This window comes from Anastrepha ludens, chromosome 4, assembly GCF_028408465.1.
Source record: "Anastrepha ludens isolate Willacy chromosome 4, idAnaLude1.1, whole genome shotgun sequence".
NCBI lineage: Eukaryota > Metazoa > Arthropoda > Insecta > Diptera > Tephritidae > Anastrepha > Anastrepha ludens.
The window spans coordinates 13556664-13579995 of NC_071500.1; the positions used below are offsets into that span (position 1 = coordinate 13556664).

The 23332-nt window shown below is 36.6% G+C and overlaps 1 protein-coding gene across 5 annotated transcripts in view; it reads left to right on the plus strand.

Moving 5' to 3' along the window:
* Positions 1-22637, plus strand: part of LOC128862331 (carbohydrate sulfotransferase 9) — a 53697-nt gene extending 31060 nt beyond the window's left edge. For 4 of the 5 annotated variants that reach the window (XM_054100895.1, XM_054100892.1, XM_054100894.1 and 1 more), the window contains exons 3-9: positions 6539-6667; positions 7442-7589; positions 11592-11658; positions 11728-11872; positions 15330-15485; positions 16501-16832; positions 21135-22637. In XM_054100895.1, the coding sequence (XP_053956870.1) occupies positions 6539-6667; positions 7442-7589; positions 11592-11658; positions 11728-11872; positions 15330-15485; positions 16501-16832; positions 21135-21204 (1047 nt within the window). In that variant the 3' untranslated portion in view covers positions 21205-22637. The remainder of the gene's footprint in view (positions 1-6538; positions 6668-7441; positions 7590-11591; positions 11659-11727; positions 11873-15329; positions 15486-16500; positions 16833-21134) is intronic. The other variant, XM_054100896.1, reaches the window with a different exon arrangement.
* Positions 22638-23332: the final 695 nt, after the last annotated feature.

A 23332-nucleotide genomic window follows, 5' to 3' on the forward strand; every position in this document is an offset into this window, starting at 1 on the left:
AATAGCTGTTGGCGTCACCTAATTGCCTCTTATACATCTCATATTAGTTTTATTGTTAGTGAAATGCTGATTTAAATACTTACATAAACGCACACACACACACACACCCCGCATTCGCATTTCTTTAGCGCTTCGCCTCGCCTCATTCCGCGCATTCACTTTAATTACTCATTTACAACCAGCTGTGAGCGCATTTCCTTTCAACTTTTCACATCGAATTCATCTGTTCCAATGTAAGGCATTATAAGATATTTTTCAACTTAATAATTCCATCACTCATACGCCCCGCACATTAGTCAATCCCCACCTACATATGTACAGATATACTCGCGTTTGCCCAGAGCAACTCTTTTGAAATTTGCCCGCATACAAGTAGTTCATTTGGGCGCATACCCTTCAGTACGCAGCAGCACTGAATCAGAGATAAAATCATTGCTTACTTTTTCAGTAGCAGTACTCACACTGCGCCTTACTTTGCCAAGGTATTTCAGGAGTGAATTCAGGGGTGAATTGTTATTCAAATGTAGGTGCTGAGATCATAAGGGAGTTTTTGAAATTCGCAGATGATTTTGATGTTTTTCACTATGGCCAAATACTTTTTTTTATCATAAAATATATTATTTTTATTTTTCATTAGTTATGTTGAAGCTTGCTTGAAGCATTGGATTTTTTGAAGTTTGTTTATTTATTTGTACTTCCTAAATCTAGAAATAATTAAAAAAAATCTTATAGACTATCAGGAAGATATAATTCATACCATACCTACATACAGCTGCGGTCAATATATAGTAATAGCACCACACACAAATTTATACTGACTCCGTTTACATAAAATAATAAATTCTTTGATGTTAATGATTTATTATCAAAAGAAAATTATTTGGTTTTTTTCAACAGTTTATAATACGCTAATTAATTTAAACAAAAAACTTAAAAACTGCACAGTCAAAATAATAGCCCTTCAGTTCATTTTTAACAAAAGTTAGTGGTCTTTGTTAAAATAAATAAAAAATTTCACTCAGATATCTTGTAGATAAATTAATTGTATGGTTTCAATACTTAGTTACGTGCCCTTTGTTTGCTATTACCGCGGCACAACGCCTTCCCATGGAATCCACTAAATACAGGCATCTTTCAACTTTGATGGAACTGAAAATTTTTTGCACAGCTTCCCAACGCTTGATGGTTTTATTGTAGATACACCCTTCTTTATGTCCGTCCACAGATGTTAGATGGCCTACGGACAAAACATCTGGAACCCTTTCCACCAAAAAGTACAATTTTGGATTCGTCAGTCCATAGCACATTTCTCCCCTTTTCCTTTGGCCAATTTAGATGATATCCGTTTATTTAGCAAAAGATATCCGTTTAGCAACATGCTTAGAGGAAAGGAGCGGCACTCTTTGAGGACTACAGGCATTGAGGTTGTTGTCTCGAAGTTTCCACGCTTGCCGGCACATCCAATGCTTTCTTGAGCTCTGTAGCTGTCATAAAGGGATTTGCTTTAGTCGTTCGTACTAACCGTTTTACTATTAAGAGTGACAAAACTCGCTTCCTACCACGGGATTCCACTTTTTGCTCATATCTTAGGGCATTTATTATCATTTTATTGGAACAGCCCTGCAATTCCCTTATTTGGGAATACGATTTATCCTCGGGCACAAATTTTTTTATTAGTCCACGTTTTTCAGGGGAACACCCATAACTAGACAATTTTTATAATATTATTACACGATTTTATAGAAAGTATTTAAAAAAAAATTATTACCTTCTGTTTTCACTTTTTTCACAAAATTTTGCAAAACAAAATTAAAAAGCCTACTGGTGCTATTTTATTACTTGCACAAAATGATAAGTGTTGAAAAAAGATCTTTTATAGCTGATTAACAGTTACGAAATTTGACAACAAATGCACACATTTTGAGATAGCATAAAAAATTTATAGTAAATAAATGAAATTTTTACATCTTTCGAATCAGAATATTGCAACTGGTGCTATTACATTGACCGGCACTGTTATATCTATACAATTCATTCAGTGACAAATTAAAAGTTTGCTTTGAAGACGAAAATAAAAGGCAAAAGATTTTAAATTTTATCAAATTCTTTCAAAGTTCTTTCTATCGGTCCACAAGAGCACAAACAGTTTGAATTCACTGCAGAAAGAATTGCGCAAGGATTTCCGCAAATAAATTCGCTCTAAAAGAAATGGTCAACATTTACTCCACTGATAATATAAAAGATAAAGCAGAAAAGAAGAGCACTCCTTCTACTTTGTAAAAACTTCAAGTTTGTTGAGGCCCTTCCTGCATCAGACGAAGCAATCAGATCAGCAAAATTAAGCGATTTGGGAGTGAAACTAAGAAAATCCTTTTGAATTCGTTCAAGTCTATTAATGTGACAAAGGTGATGTGACCTCCACATAAATACAGCATTTTCTAACTAGAATCGTACAAGCGAGGAAAATAGTAATTTTATGAGTACATAGATCAGCAAAGTTAGAAGTAAATCATCCCATGTGTAGAATACAATCGAAACATTTTAAATTTGAATTATTTAAGAATAGAAATTTCAAATCAAAAGTTACACCCAGATCCGAAGCTTCACTCAAAGTGGAGAGAAGCAAAAATGATATATGAAAATATTTCCTTAAATTGGGAAGAACGATCTGGATTTGCGTTGGGCCGAATGCCTGCGCTTCCGATATTGATTCATTAATAAGAAATAAAAAAATAGAAGTGTAATAAATTTTTTGAAGATTTCAATACAATACACAACACAGTGCACTCATACTGGTGAATCTCTTAAATGACTTTAAAGTAGTTTTCCCCTACACTTCATCAATATTCGTGGCGCTCAAAAGCACAGTAGCCATGCAAAACTGAATTGCAAATAAATGAGCATGCAAATAATGAGCAAAAAGTGGTTAGCAAAAGAAAACAAGACAATTAAGGGGATAAATATTATTTGCACTTTTTTTTTGTGTAGTTACTTACATAAAAAGCATGACTGATCAAAGTCCATCCACACTGGGTCCGAGCGTTACTTTGCGCATTCATATTCCCTCATTTTTGCGGTTGACTCGAAGTTGGCCGGATTAGTTAGTGGAAGAGTATTTTGCGAGGAGCTACTCGTTAAGCTCAAATTCAGGCTACCAGGACACGTACAATGTTTTCAAGCGGAGGTAGCCGCAATCAAAAAGGCAAGGGATTGGCTGTTTACTCTTGTAACTGCTGTGTGGGAGGTAAACATTAAACTCCGACAGCCAAGCGGCAATTAGGAACCTGAGCTTGTTTTTGGTGCGCTCAAAATTAGTCGGGAAATGCCTAACTTATCTCTCGACTGCGTGCGAATACTTGGATATTAGGCTCATTTAGATTCCTGGGCACAGGGACTTAGCGGCAAACTGCTGAACGGTTGAACTACCTGATCAGGAGATACTAGAGATGGTTAACACGCGAAATGACTGGATTAGGGTCCCCTTGAAAACTTATGGCCTGCTTGTGGAAAGATGTGCTGCACGTCAATTCAGAGAGCGCTGGGTTAGTGCCCAAATATGCGAAGTTGCAAGATGCTTCTGGCCACGGCTAGATCGAAAGCTTTTGAGGGAGCTCTTAAGTCTAATAAAGCCGCAGTTCACGAATTTTGTGGGTATTCTTATGGAATATTGCCACTTACATAAATAGTATTCGTGCGATAAAACTTGGCTTTGCCTCGAATCCTTTCTGCAGCAGCTGATTGGAGAATGAGATGTAATCACCGCAACATCTTCTACTCAGCTGTTCTGCTCTCACCGAGGGGAAATTCATCATTTCAAATCTATGTATGCACAGACTCGTCCAATCAGTCAATGTTCAGAGGGCAACGAAGTGTGTTTGAATATAATCTGGGAGCCAGGTGTCATTTTGACCTCATCATTTCATGCCGTCTGATTTTAATACTGCAGGCAGACGCCATCCAATGGATGAAGAAGCCAATTGACAGCTGGGCCAGTTGCGGTGGGTACGTGCGTGGGATGCTGCGAAACGTGTCGGTAAAAAAATTTTTAACAACTCATTTAATACCGGCTGAAATTTTTTTTGTGTATTGTTGACATTTAGCAGAATAAAAAAAATAGTCAGCTGTGCCGTAGAAGGGGGAAAATGCGTCAGCTGAACAGGCGAACTTGTAAAATAAATTTAAAAGTAAAACTACTTTATGCCGATTGAAATTTTTAATAATAATTTTTAATATTATAATGATAGTCAGCTGCGTTTATAGCGGTGGGAAGACCGTCAGCCGAAGCAAGAATGTATCATTTCGTTCAAACATCTCGGCGGCGGGTGGAATTTTCAATGCTTCGGCTGACGTCTTTTCCCCCAACGGACAATCAGCTGACGATTATTTTTCCATTTTCATTTATTAATACTATAATACTATTTGAAAATTTCAATCTGCATAAAGTAGTTTTACTTTTCAATGTCAACAATACCTGAAAAAAATTTCAGCCGGTATAAAATGAGTTGGTAGACATTTTTTTCGACACGTTTCGTACCCTCCCACAATTACACCCACCGCGGGTGCGCCAGCTGACGTTCACTTTCGTTATTCATGAAAGCTAAATCATAAGTATAGTCAAGAATTTAACGGTATAAAAACGCAGTCCAAAATCGACCCCTGACTACCGGACTATTAGTTCGTATATCATCAACACAATCTCAGTTTTTTGTAAACACATCCCAAGTGACGTCAGCCTATCAGCTTATTCTGTCAAATTCGCTCAGAGCCGAACAGCGGTTTGCTAAAGGGCACACCTATAAAATTCTTTTCACCATTTTGGCTTTCACTTTTTAGCTCCACTTGCGGATAGAGCAGGTTTAGATATCACGGACGGGGTGAATTGCATCAATACCTGGAAGCGGTTAACGTAAATGTAATTTGCCATTGGCCGTCATACACCTCTAATTCAAAGCTCCCTCTTCCTTTTTGCACTCAGTTTTTCTCTGTGTGGTAAGCAAAGAATGAATTTTATTGTTTGCTGCTTGTAAGTGGGCTCTTGTATTGGCAGCTATTTAATCTCACCTACATAAAGAACAGTTTATGATTTTTTGCTTTGTTTTGCTTAGCTAGTGACATGAATGTTTTTGTGTACGTTGCTCTGCAAGGGTTATTTCGTTGTAAAGGGTGGGCCATTTAGCGTTTGCTTTTTGAACCACCTATTTTTTTGAGAATGGTAACACAAATGACATGTCAAATGTGTTCATAAATATTGAAAACCTATTTCCAAAGTGGTGAGTTTTCTTCTTCTTTTCTGATTTTCACATCGGTGGCTACGTCAATAAGCAAATTTGTCGGATTTGGGGCTCAGAAAATCCACACGTTACTGTTTGGTGCGGTTTTTGGTCTGGCGGCATCATCGGGCCATTTTTTTTCGAAATTGAGCGAGGAGCCGCGGTTACAGTAAATGGCGAGAGTTACCGTGATATGCTCAACGAGTTGTTTCCAAAAATTTAAGAGGATGACATGGACGACATTTGGTTTCAACAGGACGGTGCAACTTGTCACACTGCCAAAGTTATACTCGAACTTTTGGTTACCGTTTTTGAATTCCGATATCAATTGGCCGCCTCGGAGCTGTGATTTAAGCCCGTTGGACTATTTTTTGTGGGGAGCCGTTAAGGACAAATGCTATGCGAACCATCCAGAGACGATTGATGCTTTAAAACACGAAATCGAAGTTGCCATTCATGAAATTGGAGCCCCAACAATGGAAAATGTGCTTAAAAATAGGGTTGGTCGAATGGCCTACTGTAAAGCCAGTCGTGGCAGTCATTTGAACAATATTATTTTTCATTCATAAATGACAATGTTCAATTTTCAAAATAAAAAAAAAGTTTGAAAAAATATTGATTAGTTTTTTTTTATAGCCGATTCAAAAAGCAAATTTTACATAGCCCACTCTATATTTGCCAGGCAAGATAAATAAAGCGCGCTCTGCTTTCATCTTCTTCTAACCTACTATCTCGTACTCGCCAACCCCTTTCGCGTCCACTTGCCATTCAAGTCTAAATTCGTGACCTGATAATTCACAACTGATTTCAGCGACACAAATGTAGTGATAATCACCTCCCGTACTGCAGGGTATTAATACGCCCACACACACACACACCCATATATAATTTGCGCTCATGTATAGTATAGCGGCAATCATACTCGTGTATACACACTCACCCATTTGTTGTACATGTTATTGTTGCTCGTATTGTTGTTTCTTTATATAGTCCAGGCTTTTGTACACATTTTTATAATTGTATTGTATAACGATTTATAAGCTGATATGAAGGGGGTGGAAAAAAAAATGTTTAAACAAAAAATTCGAACAATTCGCACTACATCAATGCACCATTTATTTTGCAATTAGCTAAATTTGAAATGCAAATTTAATCGATTGGCGAAATTCAATACAATACAAAGACAACTTAACTAAACTAAGCAATACTTAGAAAAACTGCAACAATAATATCACAACAATAATTTCTATTATCGTACAATTTTTTAGGCGTCAAAGTTCAACGATCACTTCGGTGATCAAAGTTTTCGTTATCCGGTAATGTTGCTGGGGAAAAATAAGGATCTAACTGTAGCGGCAACAGGAAGTTCTCGTAAAAAATTTTACAAATATGCTAAAGTAAATATACAAATGTACAAGTAACAATCAAAGCCCTTTTGTATGTAAACGTAACGTTTAAGCATTTCTCTCCACTCACACACATACGTACATTAGTATACGCATATTTGTTTGTATGTAACCAAATATTTGCGCAAGTCTATTTTAATGCTTAGTGCAACACATTAAAACGGGGCACATGCACAGCTGCAGCTATTCCGCCAAATAGATATTTGTAAATAAAAAAAACACTTGCATAAGTTTTCAAAATTCATCAGCAAGCAAACTCCAATTGATTTCTAATAATTCACAATAGAAAAATCAGAAAAAAAGGAAAAAAAGATATACGTATGTAGATATGTTAGCCATCGTCAAAATTTAATTACCCATAAAATCCATCGAATTCACTTCCATAAAATCAAAGTACGTGTCCTGTCGCAATAAACTACCAAAATCACCCCATACCCCGCTCTTTGCATCTATAAGTATGATTAGTATGTTCTTCAAACACTCGTATCACGCGACCCTAACATGTCCGTTACTCATACGCCCCGTGCGCACATTCCACATTCCTCATGCCACCCAAACACCCCCATGCATTTTGTTCGTTGTTTAATATTCTCCCAAGTCAAACATTTAATGCATTTCCTTTTAGTAACCTCAACGATTGTCAAATGACAAAAATTATAGTTAAGTATTGCTGGTATTTTGAACTGTTTGTGCTTGTTTGCCTATACTTGACAAGCTAATATACATTTGTGCATTCTATTCATTTGTCCCATTTGTGTATTGTAGTATGTTAACGAGTCACATGTGCCAGTATTGCCAGAGGAGTCCGTGCACACGCTCTCGCCGAACGATGTGGAACGCATCGAGAAGCGCATGGAACGACGGCGCAAACTGCTGCAAGAAAAATGCGCCGAATTTGGGCTAAATGTAGTTGGTAAATATACGTGCAAGTTATTGCAATAGCAATACATTTTTATGTACTTACATATAACCATAGATATATTTATATACACGTACAATAATGTTAAGGAAAATATTTGCAAGGGTCATTCAAGCTGCTATAAGATTTAAAATAGTAAACTAAAAGCGCTTGATTTGATAATCAAGTTACATATTTTAAGATTAAACGCTAGTTTTAAGAGCAGTCATCACTATTCCCTCATATTCAAGGTTGTAATATATTTAATTACTTTATTTGGTTTAGGTTTTAACAAAAACATTACGGACTAAACGAGAACAAAGTTGACTTAAAACTATTTAAAATAGTACATAAAACTAAAGGAAAGAAGAGATTTGTGAAAGAGTGACCACAAACTAATTTATCCGTTTTTACCATCCACCTTTTGTTTTTCCTATCTCTATTCTTTCTACTGATATCTATCCGGGTGTAGTACAATGATATACTGACTGAGTGCTTGGACTTGTCCATCCCCCCGCAAATCTAATCTAATCTAATCTAAAAGGAAGGAATTCAAACTTCCCGAAAACTACGAAAAATCGTCGCGTTTCTAACGTTTTGGATTCCAACATTGGATTAGAGTCCCAGTTGTAAAACCAACGTTTGAAGCAAATTTGTTTAAAAGAATTCACTCTAATATTTATATAGATACATTTTTGCTTTCTCGGACCCAAATCTAATATCACATAAAGGCACTTATATAATGTTTTATATATACATATATGTAATTGGCAGTTACACCCTTTATTGGGTATTTGACCTACTTACTTCTTCTGTTTGCGCTGTGCGTCCTTTTCACATATGGAAAGGTGGTTTTTTATAAGCAGATTTTTCAGAAATATCGGTCAGTCCATAAGTTTCTGCGTTTACTAAATGTGGTTTTAAAATTATTAAGAAAGGTGTTTAAAGTATTTATTAATCAATATTTTCCTTCGTTATTTACAATGTCTTCCCAACGTTTAGGCAAATTTTTAATTCCCTGCTCAAAAAATTGTTTATCTTTGGAGCCAAAATACGCTTCGATATCCCTTTTTATAGCTTCTTTTGAAGAGTAGTTCTTGTTACTCATATGGGATTGAAGTCCACGGAAAAGGTGATAATCACAAGGTGCAATATCCGAAGAGTTTGGTGGATGCGGCATTAGCTCCCATCCGAGCTCGTTCAGCTTGCCTAATGTTTGCCTTGCGGTATGAGGTCTTGCGTTGTCGTGGTGAAACAAAACTTTGCGTCTATTCACTAAACACTAAGTGCCCCATTCAGGTTTGATAGCTGATGGGAATAATAATCAGCAGTTATCGTCTGGCTTGGTTCCAGAAGTTCATAATAAACAATACCGGCCATATCCCACCAAATAGACAGAAGAAGCTTCTTGGCGATTGCGAATAGGATTATTGTGAAGGACCCATTTTTCATCACCAGTAACGATACGGTTCAAAAGACTTTCAATTTCAACCCGTTGCAGCAGCTAAGAACACACATTCACTCTCTTCTGAAGGTTGGCGACGGAAAGTCTATGCGGAACCCATTTTACCAGCTTTGAAACCTTTCCCAACTGAACCAGGTGACTGTGAACTGTTCCATGCGATGAATTTAACCTGTGAGCCATCATATCGACTGTGAAATTGACGTGGCTCAGCTTCCACGAGTTCGAGCAAGGCGTCGGAGTTAAAGACTTCAGAACGACCAGCGCGTGGGGCATCCTCCACTTCGCAGTTACCACCCCGGAATTTTGAAAACCACTTCTGCGCAGTCCTTACACTCACGGTATCCTCTCCGTGAACAATGTTTATTTCTGCAGCAGCAGTTTCTGCATTTTTACCACTTTTATAGAAAAAATATAAAATATGCCTCTTATACGCGTTCGAAGATTCCATTTTAATTTTTAACAACACGTGCTTCTATCCGCGATTAAAATCACTTGTTGAATGCACAATATATCAAAGAAAATATAAATGGTTCCGTTATATTCCGCGAATAATTTTTAGTATGCAAAAATCGTACAAAAGTGAAATTATGGGTAAAATACGCACGAACTTATGGACTGATCTGATACAAATATCCGGGCTTCATGCCATTTGTGCTGGTAAATATGTATATAGATATTTACTTTTACTTATAGGCTTGTCTATAGAATGATGCGAGGTTTTTTTTTACTTAATTGTGGATTACTTTATAGTCTTTCAATTGCACACGTAATATAATTAAAATAATTTTGTAAAAAAATATGTATTTTCCTTTTTTCTCTGGGCAACATAATAAATATGAGGCCTTTTAAAAAAAATGTATAAGGGTGCGACCAGAGTGAACGCTGATGCCGAGCGGAGCCGAGCCGAGCTTATTGACGCTTATTTTCATGCGAGAAGAAAATTTGTATATAACACAGTGAATGCGAGAATCAGCGCTGAAATTCTGTTTATTCCATGTGTTTTGCTCTTATGTCATTTAATTTTGTTGTTCATTTGTGTTTATAAAATTGCTGTACACGGTAATGCATTCATCTGATGACGAGTATTTTGCTTCTCCTAGTGTGATTAATGCAATTATTAACATAAAAGAGTTTGGAAAACATCCAATTACACTAAAAATGAATGAATTTGGTGAATTTCATTATTTATATAATGATTTAAGAAAATATCCAGCTAAATTTCAACAATATACTCTTGGTTTTTGCATCATGATAATGCACCGTCTCACACTGCACTCGTTCTTCGTGACCATTTCGCCAAAAATTCCACGCATATCGTTCCGCAACCACCGTATTCGCCTGATTTGGCTCCGTGTGACTTTTGGCTATTCCCAAAACTCAAGAGGCCACTCCGGGGAACGCATTTCGAGTCGATTGAGGAGATAGAAGCTGAATCGAAGAAGGTGCTAATGGCTATACCGGAAATGGACTATTTGGCATGTTTCGGGGATTGGAAAAATCGTTGGCATAGGTGTATTTTATCGAGAGGGGATTATTTTGAAGGGGATGAAATTGGTTTACAAGAATAAATAATGATTTTTCGTCTTACAACCGAATTCACCTTACTTTTTGCCCACAGATAAAAACAGAAAATATTAATCCTGGCAATCCTAATAAGGATAATGGAAAACTTTTATCAAATTATTGCATTGTCATCGGTCCTTGATAGGTGTGCAAAATTTCAAGTCGATCAGATTTTTAGAAGCCAGTGAAAATTAAGCTCAAAGATTCCGTTACATACATACATACATACATACATACAACCCGACCTAATAAAAGTGTGTTAAAAACACAACTGCACTCTAAAAAGTAAACATCAACAATCCAAAAAAGCGAGCAAAACGCTTTGAAACTGTTTTCTCGCACTCATCGGCTTTGCTCTCTGCTCTTGTCGGCGCTCACTGTGTTATACACAAGCTTATTTGTATTGACTTGTATGTAATCAGTTTTATCGCACAGACAATCTTTATCGCACTGACAATCTCGGCTCGGCTTTCAGCGTTCACTGTGGTCGCACCCTAAGGCTGTAAAAGTTTTATCTTTAGTTTTATAGATCAAGAAATACTTAATATTTAGTGAATTTAAGTACTTAGTAAGCAGAATTTTATAACAGCAGCTGTAAACGATTAACCCGTTTGCATCATTCGATTGAATAAATAATCAGCGAACAAAAACTTTCTCTCATCAGCAGGAATGGAATAATCCACGATAAACCATTTTTTTTTTTGTTCGAGTTTGTGGAAAATAAATAATTTTTCTAATGCTGTAACATTCTTTTTCATTAGAACAAACAGCAAATGTCTGGCCGACGCAAGGTATTATGGACGCAAGGCATTTTAAGTACATCGCGCATTTCGAGCGGAGATGCAAAAGGGTTAAGGGTTTAAATACTGCATCCAAGTCTAGCAATTTAATGTCTCACAGGCAGAACATACTAAGTCGATTTAAGTTTATCAAAAATGCATATTTGCAAGTAATAATTAACTAAAATTCACAATTTTCTCTTTTCGTAGGTAACGACACTTGGCACAAGCCCAACGCCTGGGAGTTTTTAGTCAATAAAAAATATCACATTATATGGTTAGTTAATTTTATAATGAATTATTATCTGATATTTGAAATGCATATATAACTTTTTCCCATAAATAGGTGCAATGTGTTCAAAGCCGCCTCCTCATCATGGATGTTCAATTTTAATGTATTAGCCGGCTATTCGCCGGATTTCTTACAACGAACCAAAGAAGTGTTCCTGAATTTGGCAAGGGAACGCTATCCACGCGTTACTATTGAGCAGGTATAATACATACATATACACATATTAAGGCGATAGGATATGGACAATTTTGTTTTTTGTAATGGTGTAATAATGAAACCCGGTGTTACTGTTCAGCGGGTATGAGTATAAGTATACCTATGATCAGAAAGTACGGGGAATGTTTAAATAAAACAAAACAATTAAATTGCAGGCAAATTTATTTTATCGCTTTCAAAATATGACCCGTCTGAAGCAACTCGCAGGTGCCAACGTTTCACCCAGTCCTCCATGCACCCCTGGTAGGCCGACGTAGGGATGACCTTTAACTCCTTCGTCGCATTCTCTTTGATCTCCTCTATCGACTGAAATCTCCTTCCTCGAAGTGGTAATTTCAACTTGGGAAACAAAAAGAAGTCGCACGGGGCCATATCAGGTGAGGTCGGTGCTTGCACGATGGTATTTACTTGGTGTTTGGTCAAATAATTCAGCACAATTTCCGCTCGGTGCGATGGCGCGTTATCATCATGCAAGATCCAAGAATTGTTTGCCCACATTTGACTGATGTAAACAAACGCCAGGCAGACACTAATGATTCGGTGGCGCTAAAAAGTGACAGATGTGTGTCTTACAGTCCTACCAACATAAGAAAAAAATATCGACCAGTTCCCACGTGCGCGATTCGTGTAAATTAAACATTCCGGGTACTTTTTGATCATAGGTTATATGCATATGATTTACATACATTAAGGTGTAGCGATAGTATAAGGAAATTTGTTGGTATTTTTTTTTTTTTTTTTTGTAATGGCATAGCAATGAAATGCAGTTATTATAAATCATAATACAAATCACAAAATATTACTTCCTAGGATGAAGTTTTAAGGTACTCAAGCCTAATTAAATTAAAAAAATAAAGAAATTTTACCCAGCTCTTAATAAATTTCATATAAAGGGTGGTTAAGTTTCAAGGGCCGGTGTTGATTTTGAATAAAATACCAATTTTTTTAGAAAATTTTTGTTATTTCTCTTTATTATGATAATACCGGTATGGCTCAATTACGTATGGAACAAAATATCGACCAAATGGCTGCTGCGGCTTTGGCGGCATACCTCTATCCGATGGTCCAAATTTTCGATGACGCTGAGGCATAATTGAAGTTCTATACTGTTAATGTGCCGAATTATCTTATCCTTTAGCTCTTGAATTGTTGCTGGCTTATCGACGTACACTTTTTCTTTCAAATAAAAGATGTCCAACGGTGTCGTTGACGTTTGGGTGTGGCTCACATTCAACATTGGCCCTCGTAATTTAACCACCCTTTATAAAAAAGTTGAAGTCTTATAAATATTTGCAACTTGCTTTTTACTGAAGCACAAAACAAAAATAATAACAATTATATTTTTAACGAATTAAAAAAAATATTTTAAACAATAAATCAATTCAAACCGGCACAACTCATCATCCAACTCATCACTGAAAGTCATTTGATATCGCGAAATAAATCAATAATACTAAATATCCTTACAAGTCACCTCAGCAGGCTAGTAAAAATCAATCATTGAGCATCAATCCAAACACTAACAACAACCAAAAGGGAATACGAGAGTCTGTACAAATGTATGCACGCAGGTTAGATTAGGTTAAGTTTCGGTGGTTGCCACTTTCCATAAGTGTGGAGAGGAGACCCACTTAGTTCTGGAGGTCCATTGAGCTACCACTAGTTTGGAAAGTCTTCAATGTAGTGAAAAGTCTTTGTCTCTACAGTAAACGATGTCTGCGGATTCAACATCTGCTGGACATCCAAAAACGTAAGATTTTAGGAAGCGATATCTCGTTCTGGTAAAGCGGGTCGCTCCTGCACCTGCGATATCACTCATTTGCAGGAAACCGCATACGTTTCCCATATACGAGGTGTGTTCAAAAAGTATCGCTAATTTTGAATTATCGCAGGTTACGTATATTCGAATTTCGATTTTTTGGTGGCGATATGTTGGTACTCATGTCTCTCACTCATGCCGACGAGTTTGGCCATTTTGAACGTTCAGTTAATTGTTGACAGCTGCTTTGCTTGCACGTGTTTCGGCTCGACTTCGATTTTACCTATTCAAAAAGTGGATCAAAGAACGAAATTAAGTGCGCGGATGCATTCCAAATGTTGACTGTGTCATACGGAGAAGCTACTTTGGACCAAAGCAACGTTTATCGGTGGTACAGAATGTTCTCAGAAGGCCGAGAAGATCTGAATGACGAAAAGCGTGCCGGACGCCTGAGCACTTCAACAACAGACGAAAAAATTGATGAAGTGAAGAAAATGGTATTGCCCAATCGTGCCCAAATTTGCTCCAGAGGGTCATAACTGGCGACTTATCGTGGGTTTATGGTTACGACGTGGAAACCAAAGCTTAATCATCTCAATGGAAGCTGCTGCACGACCGAAAACCGAAAAAAGCGCGCCAAGTTCGGTCGAATATAAAAGTTTTGCTTACTGTTTTCTTCGATTGCAGGGGCGTTGTGCATCATGAGTTCTTGCCACAGGGTAAAACGGTCAATAAGGATTATTACCTGCAAGTTATGCGCCATTTGAGCTAAGCAATTCGCCAGAAACGCCCGGATTCGGGGAAGAACAAAAATTGGCACACATCGTTGTCTGTGCGCGACTTTTTGGCCAAAAACAACACACTAATGATACCACATCCACCGAATTCCCCAGATCTGGCCCCCTGTGACTTTTTCTTGTTCCCGAAACTGAAGAGGCCTATGATTGCTTCGAAGATTGGAAAAAATGTTGGCACAAGTGCATAATTACTCATGGGGATTACTTTGAAAGGGACAAAATAGATATTAATGAATAAAAAAATTATTTAAAAAAAACACAAAATTCGCTATACTTTTTAAACACACCTCGTATTTCCACACCTCTGCGCTCATTCTTTCTAGTGATCATACCAACCTCTGTATTAATAGAAGATTGACCTAGCTTAATGAGGGACCTAGTTCTACGCCCATTATTTATAGGCCGACCTACCTAGTTATCTAACAAGTAATAATAATAATAAACCGCCCTCCAACCGGCTGGAGGGGCGCGGTTCGCATGACACATGAATTATTTTAATAAATGACTTGCAGTAATTAGGCGCATAATTTTTGTTACGGCGTTAACTGTTTCCTAATTGCTGATTGCTATTATTCAATGAGCAGAAAGAAGAGCGATTAATTCTCCTAGCATTCTCGGTACGTTAAAAAAATGCTTGCTATTTTTACGCCATTTAAGGCACTTGAAGTCACTTTCTTTTATTCCGCTGTATCCTTTTTGTACACAAAGTAATCGGCAGCCCATCAGCTAAATGACGATATTTTATAATAAATTACTTGTGACAACAATTTACATGCCCACATACATACATATATCCCATACATACATACATACATACAAATATTGTATGATACTTGCTTCATTAACGTCTTTGTGTTTTTGCTGTTGTGTTTTTTTGTTTACAGCTGCGAGAAGCACAAAATGATTCCACTACATTCATGATAGCGCGTCATCCATTCGAGAGGCTTTTGAGTGCATATCGTGATAAGCTGGTATTTGCCATACCGCACTCCTATCACGACAAACTGGGGCGGCGTATTGTGCGCAAATACCGCAGCAAAGTGAGTAGCAGACACGCGCACGTTGGTAAAAAGTGTGCCAACCCATAAACACATGCGTTTATGTGCAAACACATGTGTACATATTTATTTATATTTTATATTTATGCTTGCATTTGGTTGCATGAATTACTCTTGGCCCTTTTGTTAAGGGGTCCCGATGGTCTAGAATTTTCAAAAAATCGATTTTTTTTTATGACATTTCGAAAGTATAGGCTTTTAAGAATATGCAGTCAAATTTTTGGAAGGATATTCGTAGTATTTTCTATTCTAAAGCCGTTTTAGCAGGTAGAGTCAGATTCGTCACACGGCGGCATCAATGACAAAAATATCCACTTTCAACTTCAGCGGCATTTTTTAAATTATTGTATTAAAATTAAAAAAAAATTTTGTTTTGGTTTTTGTAGGTAAAAGAAGCTAAATAAAATAAATATCGTTTTTCATTTTTTTATTGTAAAAAAAATTCCTGAAAATACCCTAAATTTTCGAGCTCTACAGGGCCAACTTCAGCGCCATTTTTTAAATTATTAAGGGTAAAAAAAAAATTTTGTTGTTTTTTAAATTATTAAAATTAAAAAAAAAATTTGTTTTCATTTTTATATCTAAACGAAGTTAAATAAAGCCCAAAAAATTTAAATATCGTTTTTCATTTTTTTTATGGAAAAAAAAATTCCTGAAAATACCTTAAATCTTCGAGCTGTAGAGGTTCAGTGCCATTTTTTAAATTATTAAAAAAAAATAAAGTTTTTTTTTTACTTTTATATGTAAAAGAAGTTAAATAAAATAAATATCGTTTTTCATTTTTTATTGCTTAAAAAAAACCTTAAAACCCTAAATTTTCGAGCTCGAGACCACCGGGACCCCTTAAACTGTTGTAAACTAACCAGATAAATACATACTTATATAATTCTAATTATAAACACTCGCATGATTCATATATTTTAGCTCATATATTAATAATTGACATTGTTTTTTTTTTTTTTTGGTCTTTTTGCAACTATTTACCTTCACTTCGCAGAGTTTGGATATGAATTCCCCAAAATATCCAACATTCCCGGAGTTCGTGCGCTGGCTGCTGGATCAGATCAAGCACGGCAATGTCCAAATGGATATGCATTTCGTCTCGTCGACGATGTTCTGCACGCCGTGTGTCATTAATTTCGATGTGGTCATGAAATTCGACACACTCGACGAAGATCAATTATATCTCATACACAAGACTGGCTTAACGCGCGTCATAGCGCCAGAGTGGCGCAATGCGGGCAAGGGCAAGAACACGCAGGAGTTGCTGCAATCTTTTTACTCAAAGTTGACACCCAAAGAAATGCACGAACTGTATCAATACTACAAGTGAGTATGCGTTGCAAATACACAAAGAAATAAAGAAAAACAAAAAAAACAGTGATAGGGCAAACAAAGTTGTAAAGTTGGAGCAGAGCTTAATAGTAATTGAAGAGTCGCAGAATTTAATTATATTTTGTGTGAAATGAGCTTAACGAAAATACCCGAAGACATTGCATATCTTTCGAAAATAATACAAATTTGAAATGATATCGTGTTGACACATTTATTGGCCTTTTCTAAATTTAAAAACAAAAATGAAACAATGGCTTTCAGAAAATGGAACTACCTTTTCATTCACACCATTCGTACTAATACTTTTCCCGAGGTAATCGCGCGGTATGCAAATTGCAAACAGGCGGCCGTCGTAGCCGAATGGGTTGGTGCGTGACTATCATTCTGAATAGCGGTCGCCCCGCGGCAGGCAATGACAAACCTTCCAGTGTAAAAGTTCCGCTGCAGTAGTAGCTGCAATAGCATATCTCACGACTTTGTTTTGAGATATTTGTATTTGCTAGGTATTGCTTTGATATATTATTGGGTTATTTTGAAGAGGTTCAAATTCGCATTGATTTTTGATAATATTTTTTTGCCGTCATTCTTATTTCATTCTCCATATAAAATCCTTATAAAAGCATCTGAGCTTTCGTTATACTCGTATAGAGGAAAATGCATAACACGATTAGATAGATAGATTCTATAAGAGGTTTGCACTTCGACCTCACGGACTTTTGTGCCCTCTACTCATCATAGTACCTCATCCAGACCCAGTTCTCTTATTAAACTCAGGATGAAGCTGGGTTGAATTGAGCGTATGTGCCTTTTTTCTGGCTGCAGTTGGCCGAGGAGTGTTTGAGAGAAATATTCTGCGTAAGATTTTTGGACCTTTGCACGTTGGCACTTGTGAATATCGCAGGCGATGGAGCGATGAGCTGTATGAGCTTTACGACGACATAGCGCAGCGAATAAAGATCCAGCGGCTACGCTGGCTGGGTCATGTCGTCCGAATGGATACAAACGCTCCGGCTCTGAAAGTATTCGATGCGGTACCAGCTGGTGGTAGCAGAGGAAGAGGAAGGCCTCCTCTGCGTTGGAAAGATCAGGTGGAGAAGGACTTGGCTTCACTTGGTGTGTCCAACTGGCGCCGGTTAGCACGAGAAAGAAACGACTGACGCGCTTTATTAAACTCGGCCAAAATCGCGTAAGCGGTTATCGCGCCAATTAAGAAGAAGAAGTTGTCCGAGATGTCTCAACCTTCTCCGCGCGGAGAAGGTGCATTGGAGTCTCCTGAGGATGCTTTCCATTTCAATTCAACCGGGCTATTCGGGTCATGTTCTTCGATTTCGATGTAACTTAAATATGTTGCTCTCTGGTCGAAATAATGAGACACGTATTTTTTTGTTCGCCCGAAAAAAATTTTTTTCAAGAGTTATCGGCAATTTTGTTTTTCGCCTCAAACTCGATTTGTTTTAATTATATAAGAAAAATTTTTTTTTAAATGCCCATAACTTAGTCAAAAATGAACCGATTTTAATAATTCTGGGTTCAAAATGATCGTAATTACTTACACAAGCGACTTCATGTAGAAACAATTGCAAAAAAGTAGTTGAAAATTTTTTATTTAGCAAAAAAGAAAAAAAATTTAAATTTTTTCAAAATTCAATATTTCAAAAAGTGTATTTTTGTTTTTTTTATAACTTTTTCCAAATCAAAAAAAAATCTCAAACTTTAATTGAGCTGCATGCCTAGTAGCTAAAATGAGTTGTTTTTGAGTAATGAATTTTTGAGTAAACACCCTGTTTCGCACTTTTTGTTTTTTGCAAAATAAAAAATTTTCAACTACTTTTTTGCAACTATTTCTAAATGAAGTCGCTCGTGTAAGTAATTACGATTATTTTGAACCCAGAATCATTCAAATCGGCTTATTTTTGGCTAAGTTATGAGCAATTAAAAAAAATTTTCTTATATAGATTCTTTCCATTTCAATTCAAAAGGGCTATTCGGGACATGTTCTTCGATTTCGATGTAACTCAAATATGTTGCTCTCTGGTCAAAATAATGAGACACGTATTTTTTTGTTCGCCCGAAAAAAAATTTTTTCAAGAGTTATCGGCAATTTTGTTTTTCGCCTCAAACTCGATTTTTTTTAGTTATATAAGAAAAAAGTTTTTTTAAATGCCCATAACTTAGTCAAAAATGAACCGATTTTAATAATTTGGGGTTCAAAATGATCGTCATTACTTACACGAGTGATTTCATGTAGAAATAGTTGCAAAGAAGTAGTTGAAAATTTTTTATTTTGCAAAAAACAAAAAGTGCGAAACAGGGTGTTTACTCAAAAAATCATTACTCAAAAACAACTCATTTTAGCTACTAGGCATGCTGCTCAATTAAAGTTTGAGATGTTTTTTTGATTTGGAAAAAGTTATAAAAAAAAAAAAAATACACTTTTTGAAATATTGAATTTTGAAAAAATTTAAATTTTTTTTCTTTTTTGCTAAATAAAAAATTTTCAACTACTTTTTTGCAATTGTTTCTACATGAAGTCGCTTGTGTAAGTAATTACGATCATTTTGAACCCAGAATTATTAAAATCGGTTCATTTTAGACTAAGTTATGGGCATTTAAAAAAAAAATTTTCTTATATAATTAAAACAAATCGAGTTTGAGGCGAAAAACAAAATTGCCGATAACTCTTGAAAAAAATTTTTTTCGGGCGAACAAAAAAATACGTGTCTCATTATTTCGACCAGAGAGCAACATATTTAAGTTACATCGAAATCGAAGAACATGACCCGAATAGCCCGGTTGAATTGAAATGGAAAGCATCTGAGATTAGTCGCAGAAACGGCAAGAGTCCGTAAACCAAATCCCGATCATATGCAGATGACTTCGCAGTTTGAAGTGGCCTGTGAGGATGCCCGTAAGCATTCTCATAGTATCCTTCGGGCGGATTATCAGTTTTTGAAACCTCTTTTGGTGCAACCTCTCCGTAAGGATTTCGCCTGGCGTAGCTCCATAATTTGATGTCAGCCAACCTCTTTTAGTCCCAGCTCTTCACTCCTGAGCTTCTCCTTGATGGTGTGTTATCTCACAGTTTGGGCTGTATTAGAGGCGAGGCCACAGGCTCTCTCGCCAATGCGTTCGCTATTTCGTTCCCACTTGTAGCCTGTGTCCTGGGACCAAAATGAGCCGGATGCGATTGTGCGTTCCTAGTAGAGTTTCTCGATACAGTCGAAAACCAGTGAGTGGCTTAATCCCACAGGACGCTATCATCCTGTGACTGTGACTTGACTGTCGGGGGCTTGACTGTCACTCAGAATGGCAATTCGCTCATTCCGGACATTCTTGTCTAAGTTTATCTCTGCATATAGACAGACGGCATACATATCCGCTTGGAAGATGCTCGGAAAACTAGCCATCGGCACAGATCATTTGGTTCTGGGGTCGTAAACTCCAGCGCCTATGCCTTCTGGGGTCTTCGAGCCATCTGCGTATCAGTATAGCGTACACTCTTGGAGTTTCCTTTCAAATGCAGGTCTACTACAGTTTAACTTATTGTTCAGTTCTTTTCTAAACTTCAGTTCAGTTCTGAACATCCACGATTAATAAAAAAAAATATTAAAAATCAACGTGATTTTTGAATTATCTTCGACAAAGTATTTCAAAATTCATTGGGCTACAAAACTGCGTAACCAGAATTTTTACAAAAATAAATAAAAAAAAAATAAAAATTTTGAGATTTTCGTTAAAAAATTTTTGAGTTTTTCAAAATGTTGTGCAAAGTTTGAAACTTTGAGTTATATGGTTTTTTGTAGTATAAACTACTTTTATATTAAAAACCATTAACTAATTTGTCAAAAGTTTGTGTAATGTCGACCTGCTATTATTGTGAACACAGGTGCAAGTAGATGATATTTAAGTTCGAATACGAATAAAATCGTCAGTTTTGAGAAAATATTTTTAGAAAAGGATTTTAATTACAAAGCTTTCCTCCATTCCGTTTCACTAAAGATGTGTTAAACGTCAAGGCTCATCCTCCTACCGCCTCATTTTTTCCGAAAAAAAAATTATATTCAGTTCGTCTACTTTAAGAATACTTAAAAATACCTTTCTAATAATAATATCTATAAATAAATGTGAATGCAGTTACTATGTTAATTTATTATTACATCTATTTATAAGAAAATAATAGAGTAAGGCTTCTCCTACTCCTAATAACGTATTCTCATACAAGTAAATGCAACAATTAAGCATTCAAACAATTAATTTAATTTTCTTCTAATTCTCACGCATTTCTCCCCCCGCCAGGTATGACTTTGAGTTATTCAATTATAGTGCGTCATCGTATTTTAATTTGGTACAAGAAAACGGCACCTGAAAATAATTAGGCCCTTCACCATGGACAGCAACAGCAGCGACAGCAGTAGCAGCATTTTAGGTGTTTCACAAGGCAGCCACGTACGCACTCTTCAGAGCAACAACGAAGCACACACATTTATGCACACAAATCTACAGCCATACACGCCCACATACATGCATGCATACACACATACATACACTGACAAATCATACATATGAACAAACATACGTACATATACAAAAGTAAAAGCTAAAAACCAAAAACCAAAAAGCTCTAAGTAGAAAATTAAAGTAACTAAGTTAGAGAATGACACAATAAAATTGTTCGCAATGAGTAGTGGACTAAAATTTAATAAGTTTCGCAGTATTTACGGCACTCTTTGCATTGATGAACTTGAAGTGCTACATTGGCAAGAAAGTAAACCAAAATTGTAGCCTTAAAATAACTTTTATATGTATCTACATATGTAAATGTAGCATAATGAAGTATTGAAATAGTGCTTGCCACTTTATCGAAAACCCTGCATATCCAGCTAAATTGGTTGCATAATTGCTATATACATACATACGTACACACTTATTACGAAACAGAAAGTATTGGCAAACGCTTGCGAAAGTTCAAGCCTTAGGTACATATGCAGATATGTATGTATTTGAGCATTTTGAAAAGACACTGTACAATAATTTAGCCACGTAGTATAACTGATAAATATGAGCGCAGTATGCGTAGTTACATTTATTGCTAGTAGTGCTAAGCTTAAAATTTTTGCTAATAATTAAATTAAAATAAAAATAAATTACAACATAAAATATTAGATTACTGAGAGCACTTGTTCGATTCAACGAGCAAAGCAATGCTGAAAAAGAGGCGCGTTAATGTTTGAGGTGAAGAACGTGTCCAAAAATATATCGTAACCAACTGAAGGGCTAGCATGAATTATTGCCACTTTCGGAATGTATTAGCATCTCAAATACACATTGCATACTTGTAGGCACGTTGTTTCACGTCAAACCGCCCTTGTGTTGTTAAGAATATAGGTATTTATTGGTGCAGACGCCAAAACATGACACAATAAAAATGTTGCGCAGTACTCGTAATGTTACACGAATAATTTTGTAGGTTTCACTGCATTTTTAACAATTCGTTTTAGAGGAGCACAAAATGCTACTTAGGTAATAATATATTTTTCTAGAAGTTCCGAAGTACATACTTACTTACTTGAATGATAGGCAAAAATAAAAACTAATATTTGAAAAATGCCACTAAATTGGGTCATTTAGACTAAGAAATGTTCTGTAGGCAAAATACAATTGAATAAAAAACAACAAACTAAATGACAACACATTACCCAACCTAAATTGTTGAGCTGAATTGGTCAATTTTGTTATTTCTATTTAAACAAAAAGTTGAGTAATAATAAATCGAATTGAAATTTACCAAAATCTAAACAAGTTTTCTATTTTCTTTCACAACATAAATATGGAACCGGGTAAGTATGTGAAATGGCAAACAAGTTTTTTCCAATAGCAGTTCTCGCAGAAAAGTTAGACCAATCATCGGCGCGTAACGTAGGTCAAGTACAAGACTGATGCTGTTGAAGCAGTAACTTTTCCCCGTCAGTGTAGTGTAAGTCACCGGTCGTCTTCGTCTGGTTCATCTAAAGGTAGGCCCAGGAAACATGCTGTTTCGACGGTTTGGGTCCATAGGGAGAGGGGTGTTAGATGAGTGGGTTTGGTGGGGCATGTGAAAAGGTGGTTAGTGTCGTGCGGGGTGCCTTCACTTGCCGGACATATGTTTGGTATGTCGGGGTCAATTCTGGATAAGTAGGAGTTTAATCTGCTACAGTATCCAAAACATAATTGTGCCAAGGTTACGCGGGACTTTCGGGGAAGTTGGAGCTCTTCGTCTGCAATGGGTGATGGTTGGACTCTGATGACGGCATTCGGGGGTCGGGAGGTTAAGAAGGTGATGAGAGTCTCCCGATGAATGTCGTTTATGGCCTGTCTGTACACGGTCTGATCCAGTAACTGTCAGTTTGTTTTGTCTGAGACCTCGTCCGCGTAGTTGAGGAAATGCCTCCAGGCTCGAGCGAGTGTCTGCATGGATGAGGCCTGCGGTAACACCCTAGCAGAAACTGCTTACTGAG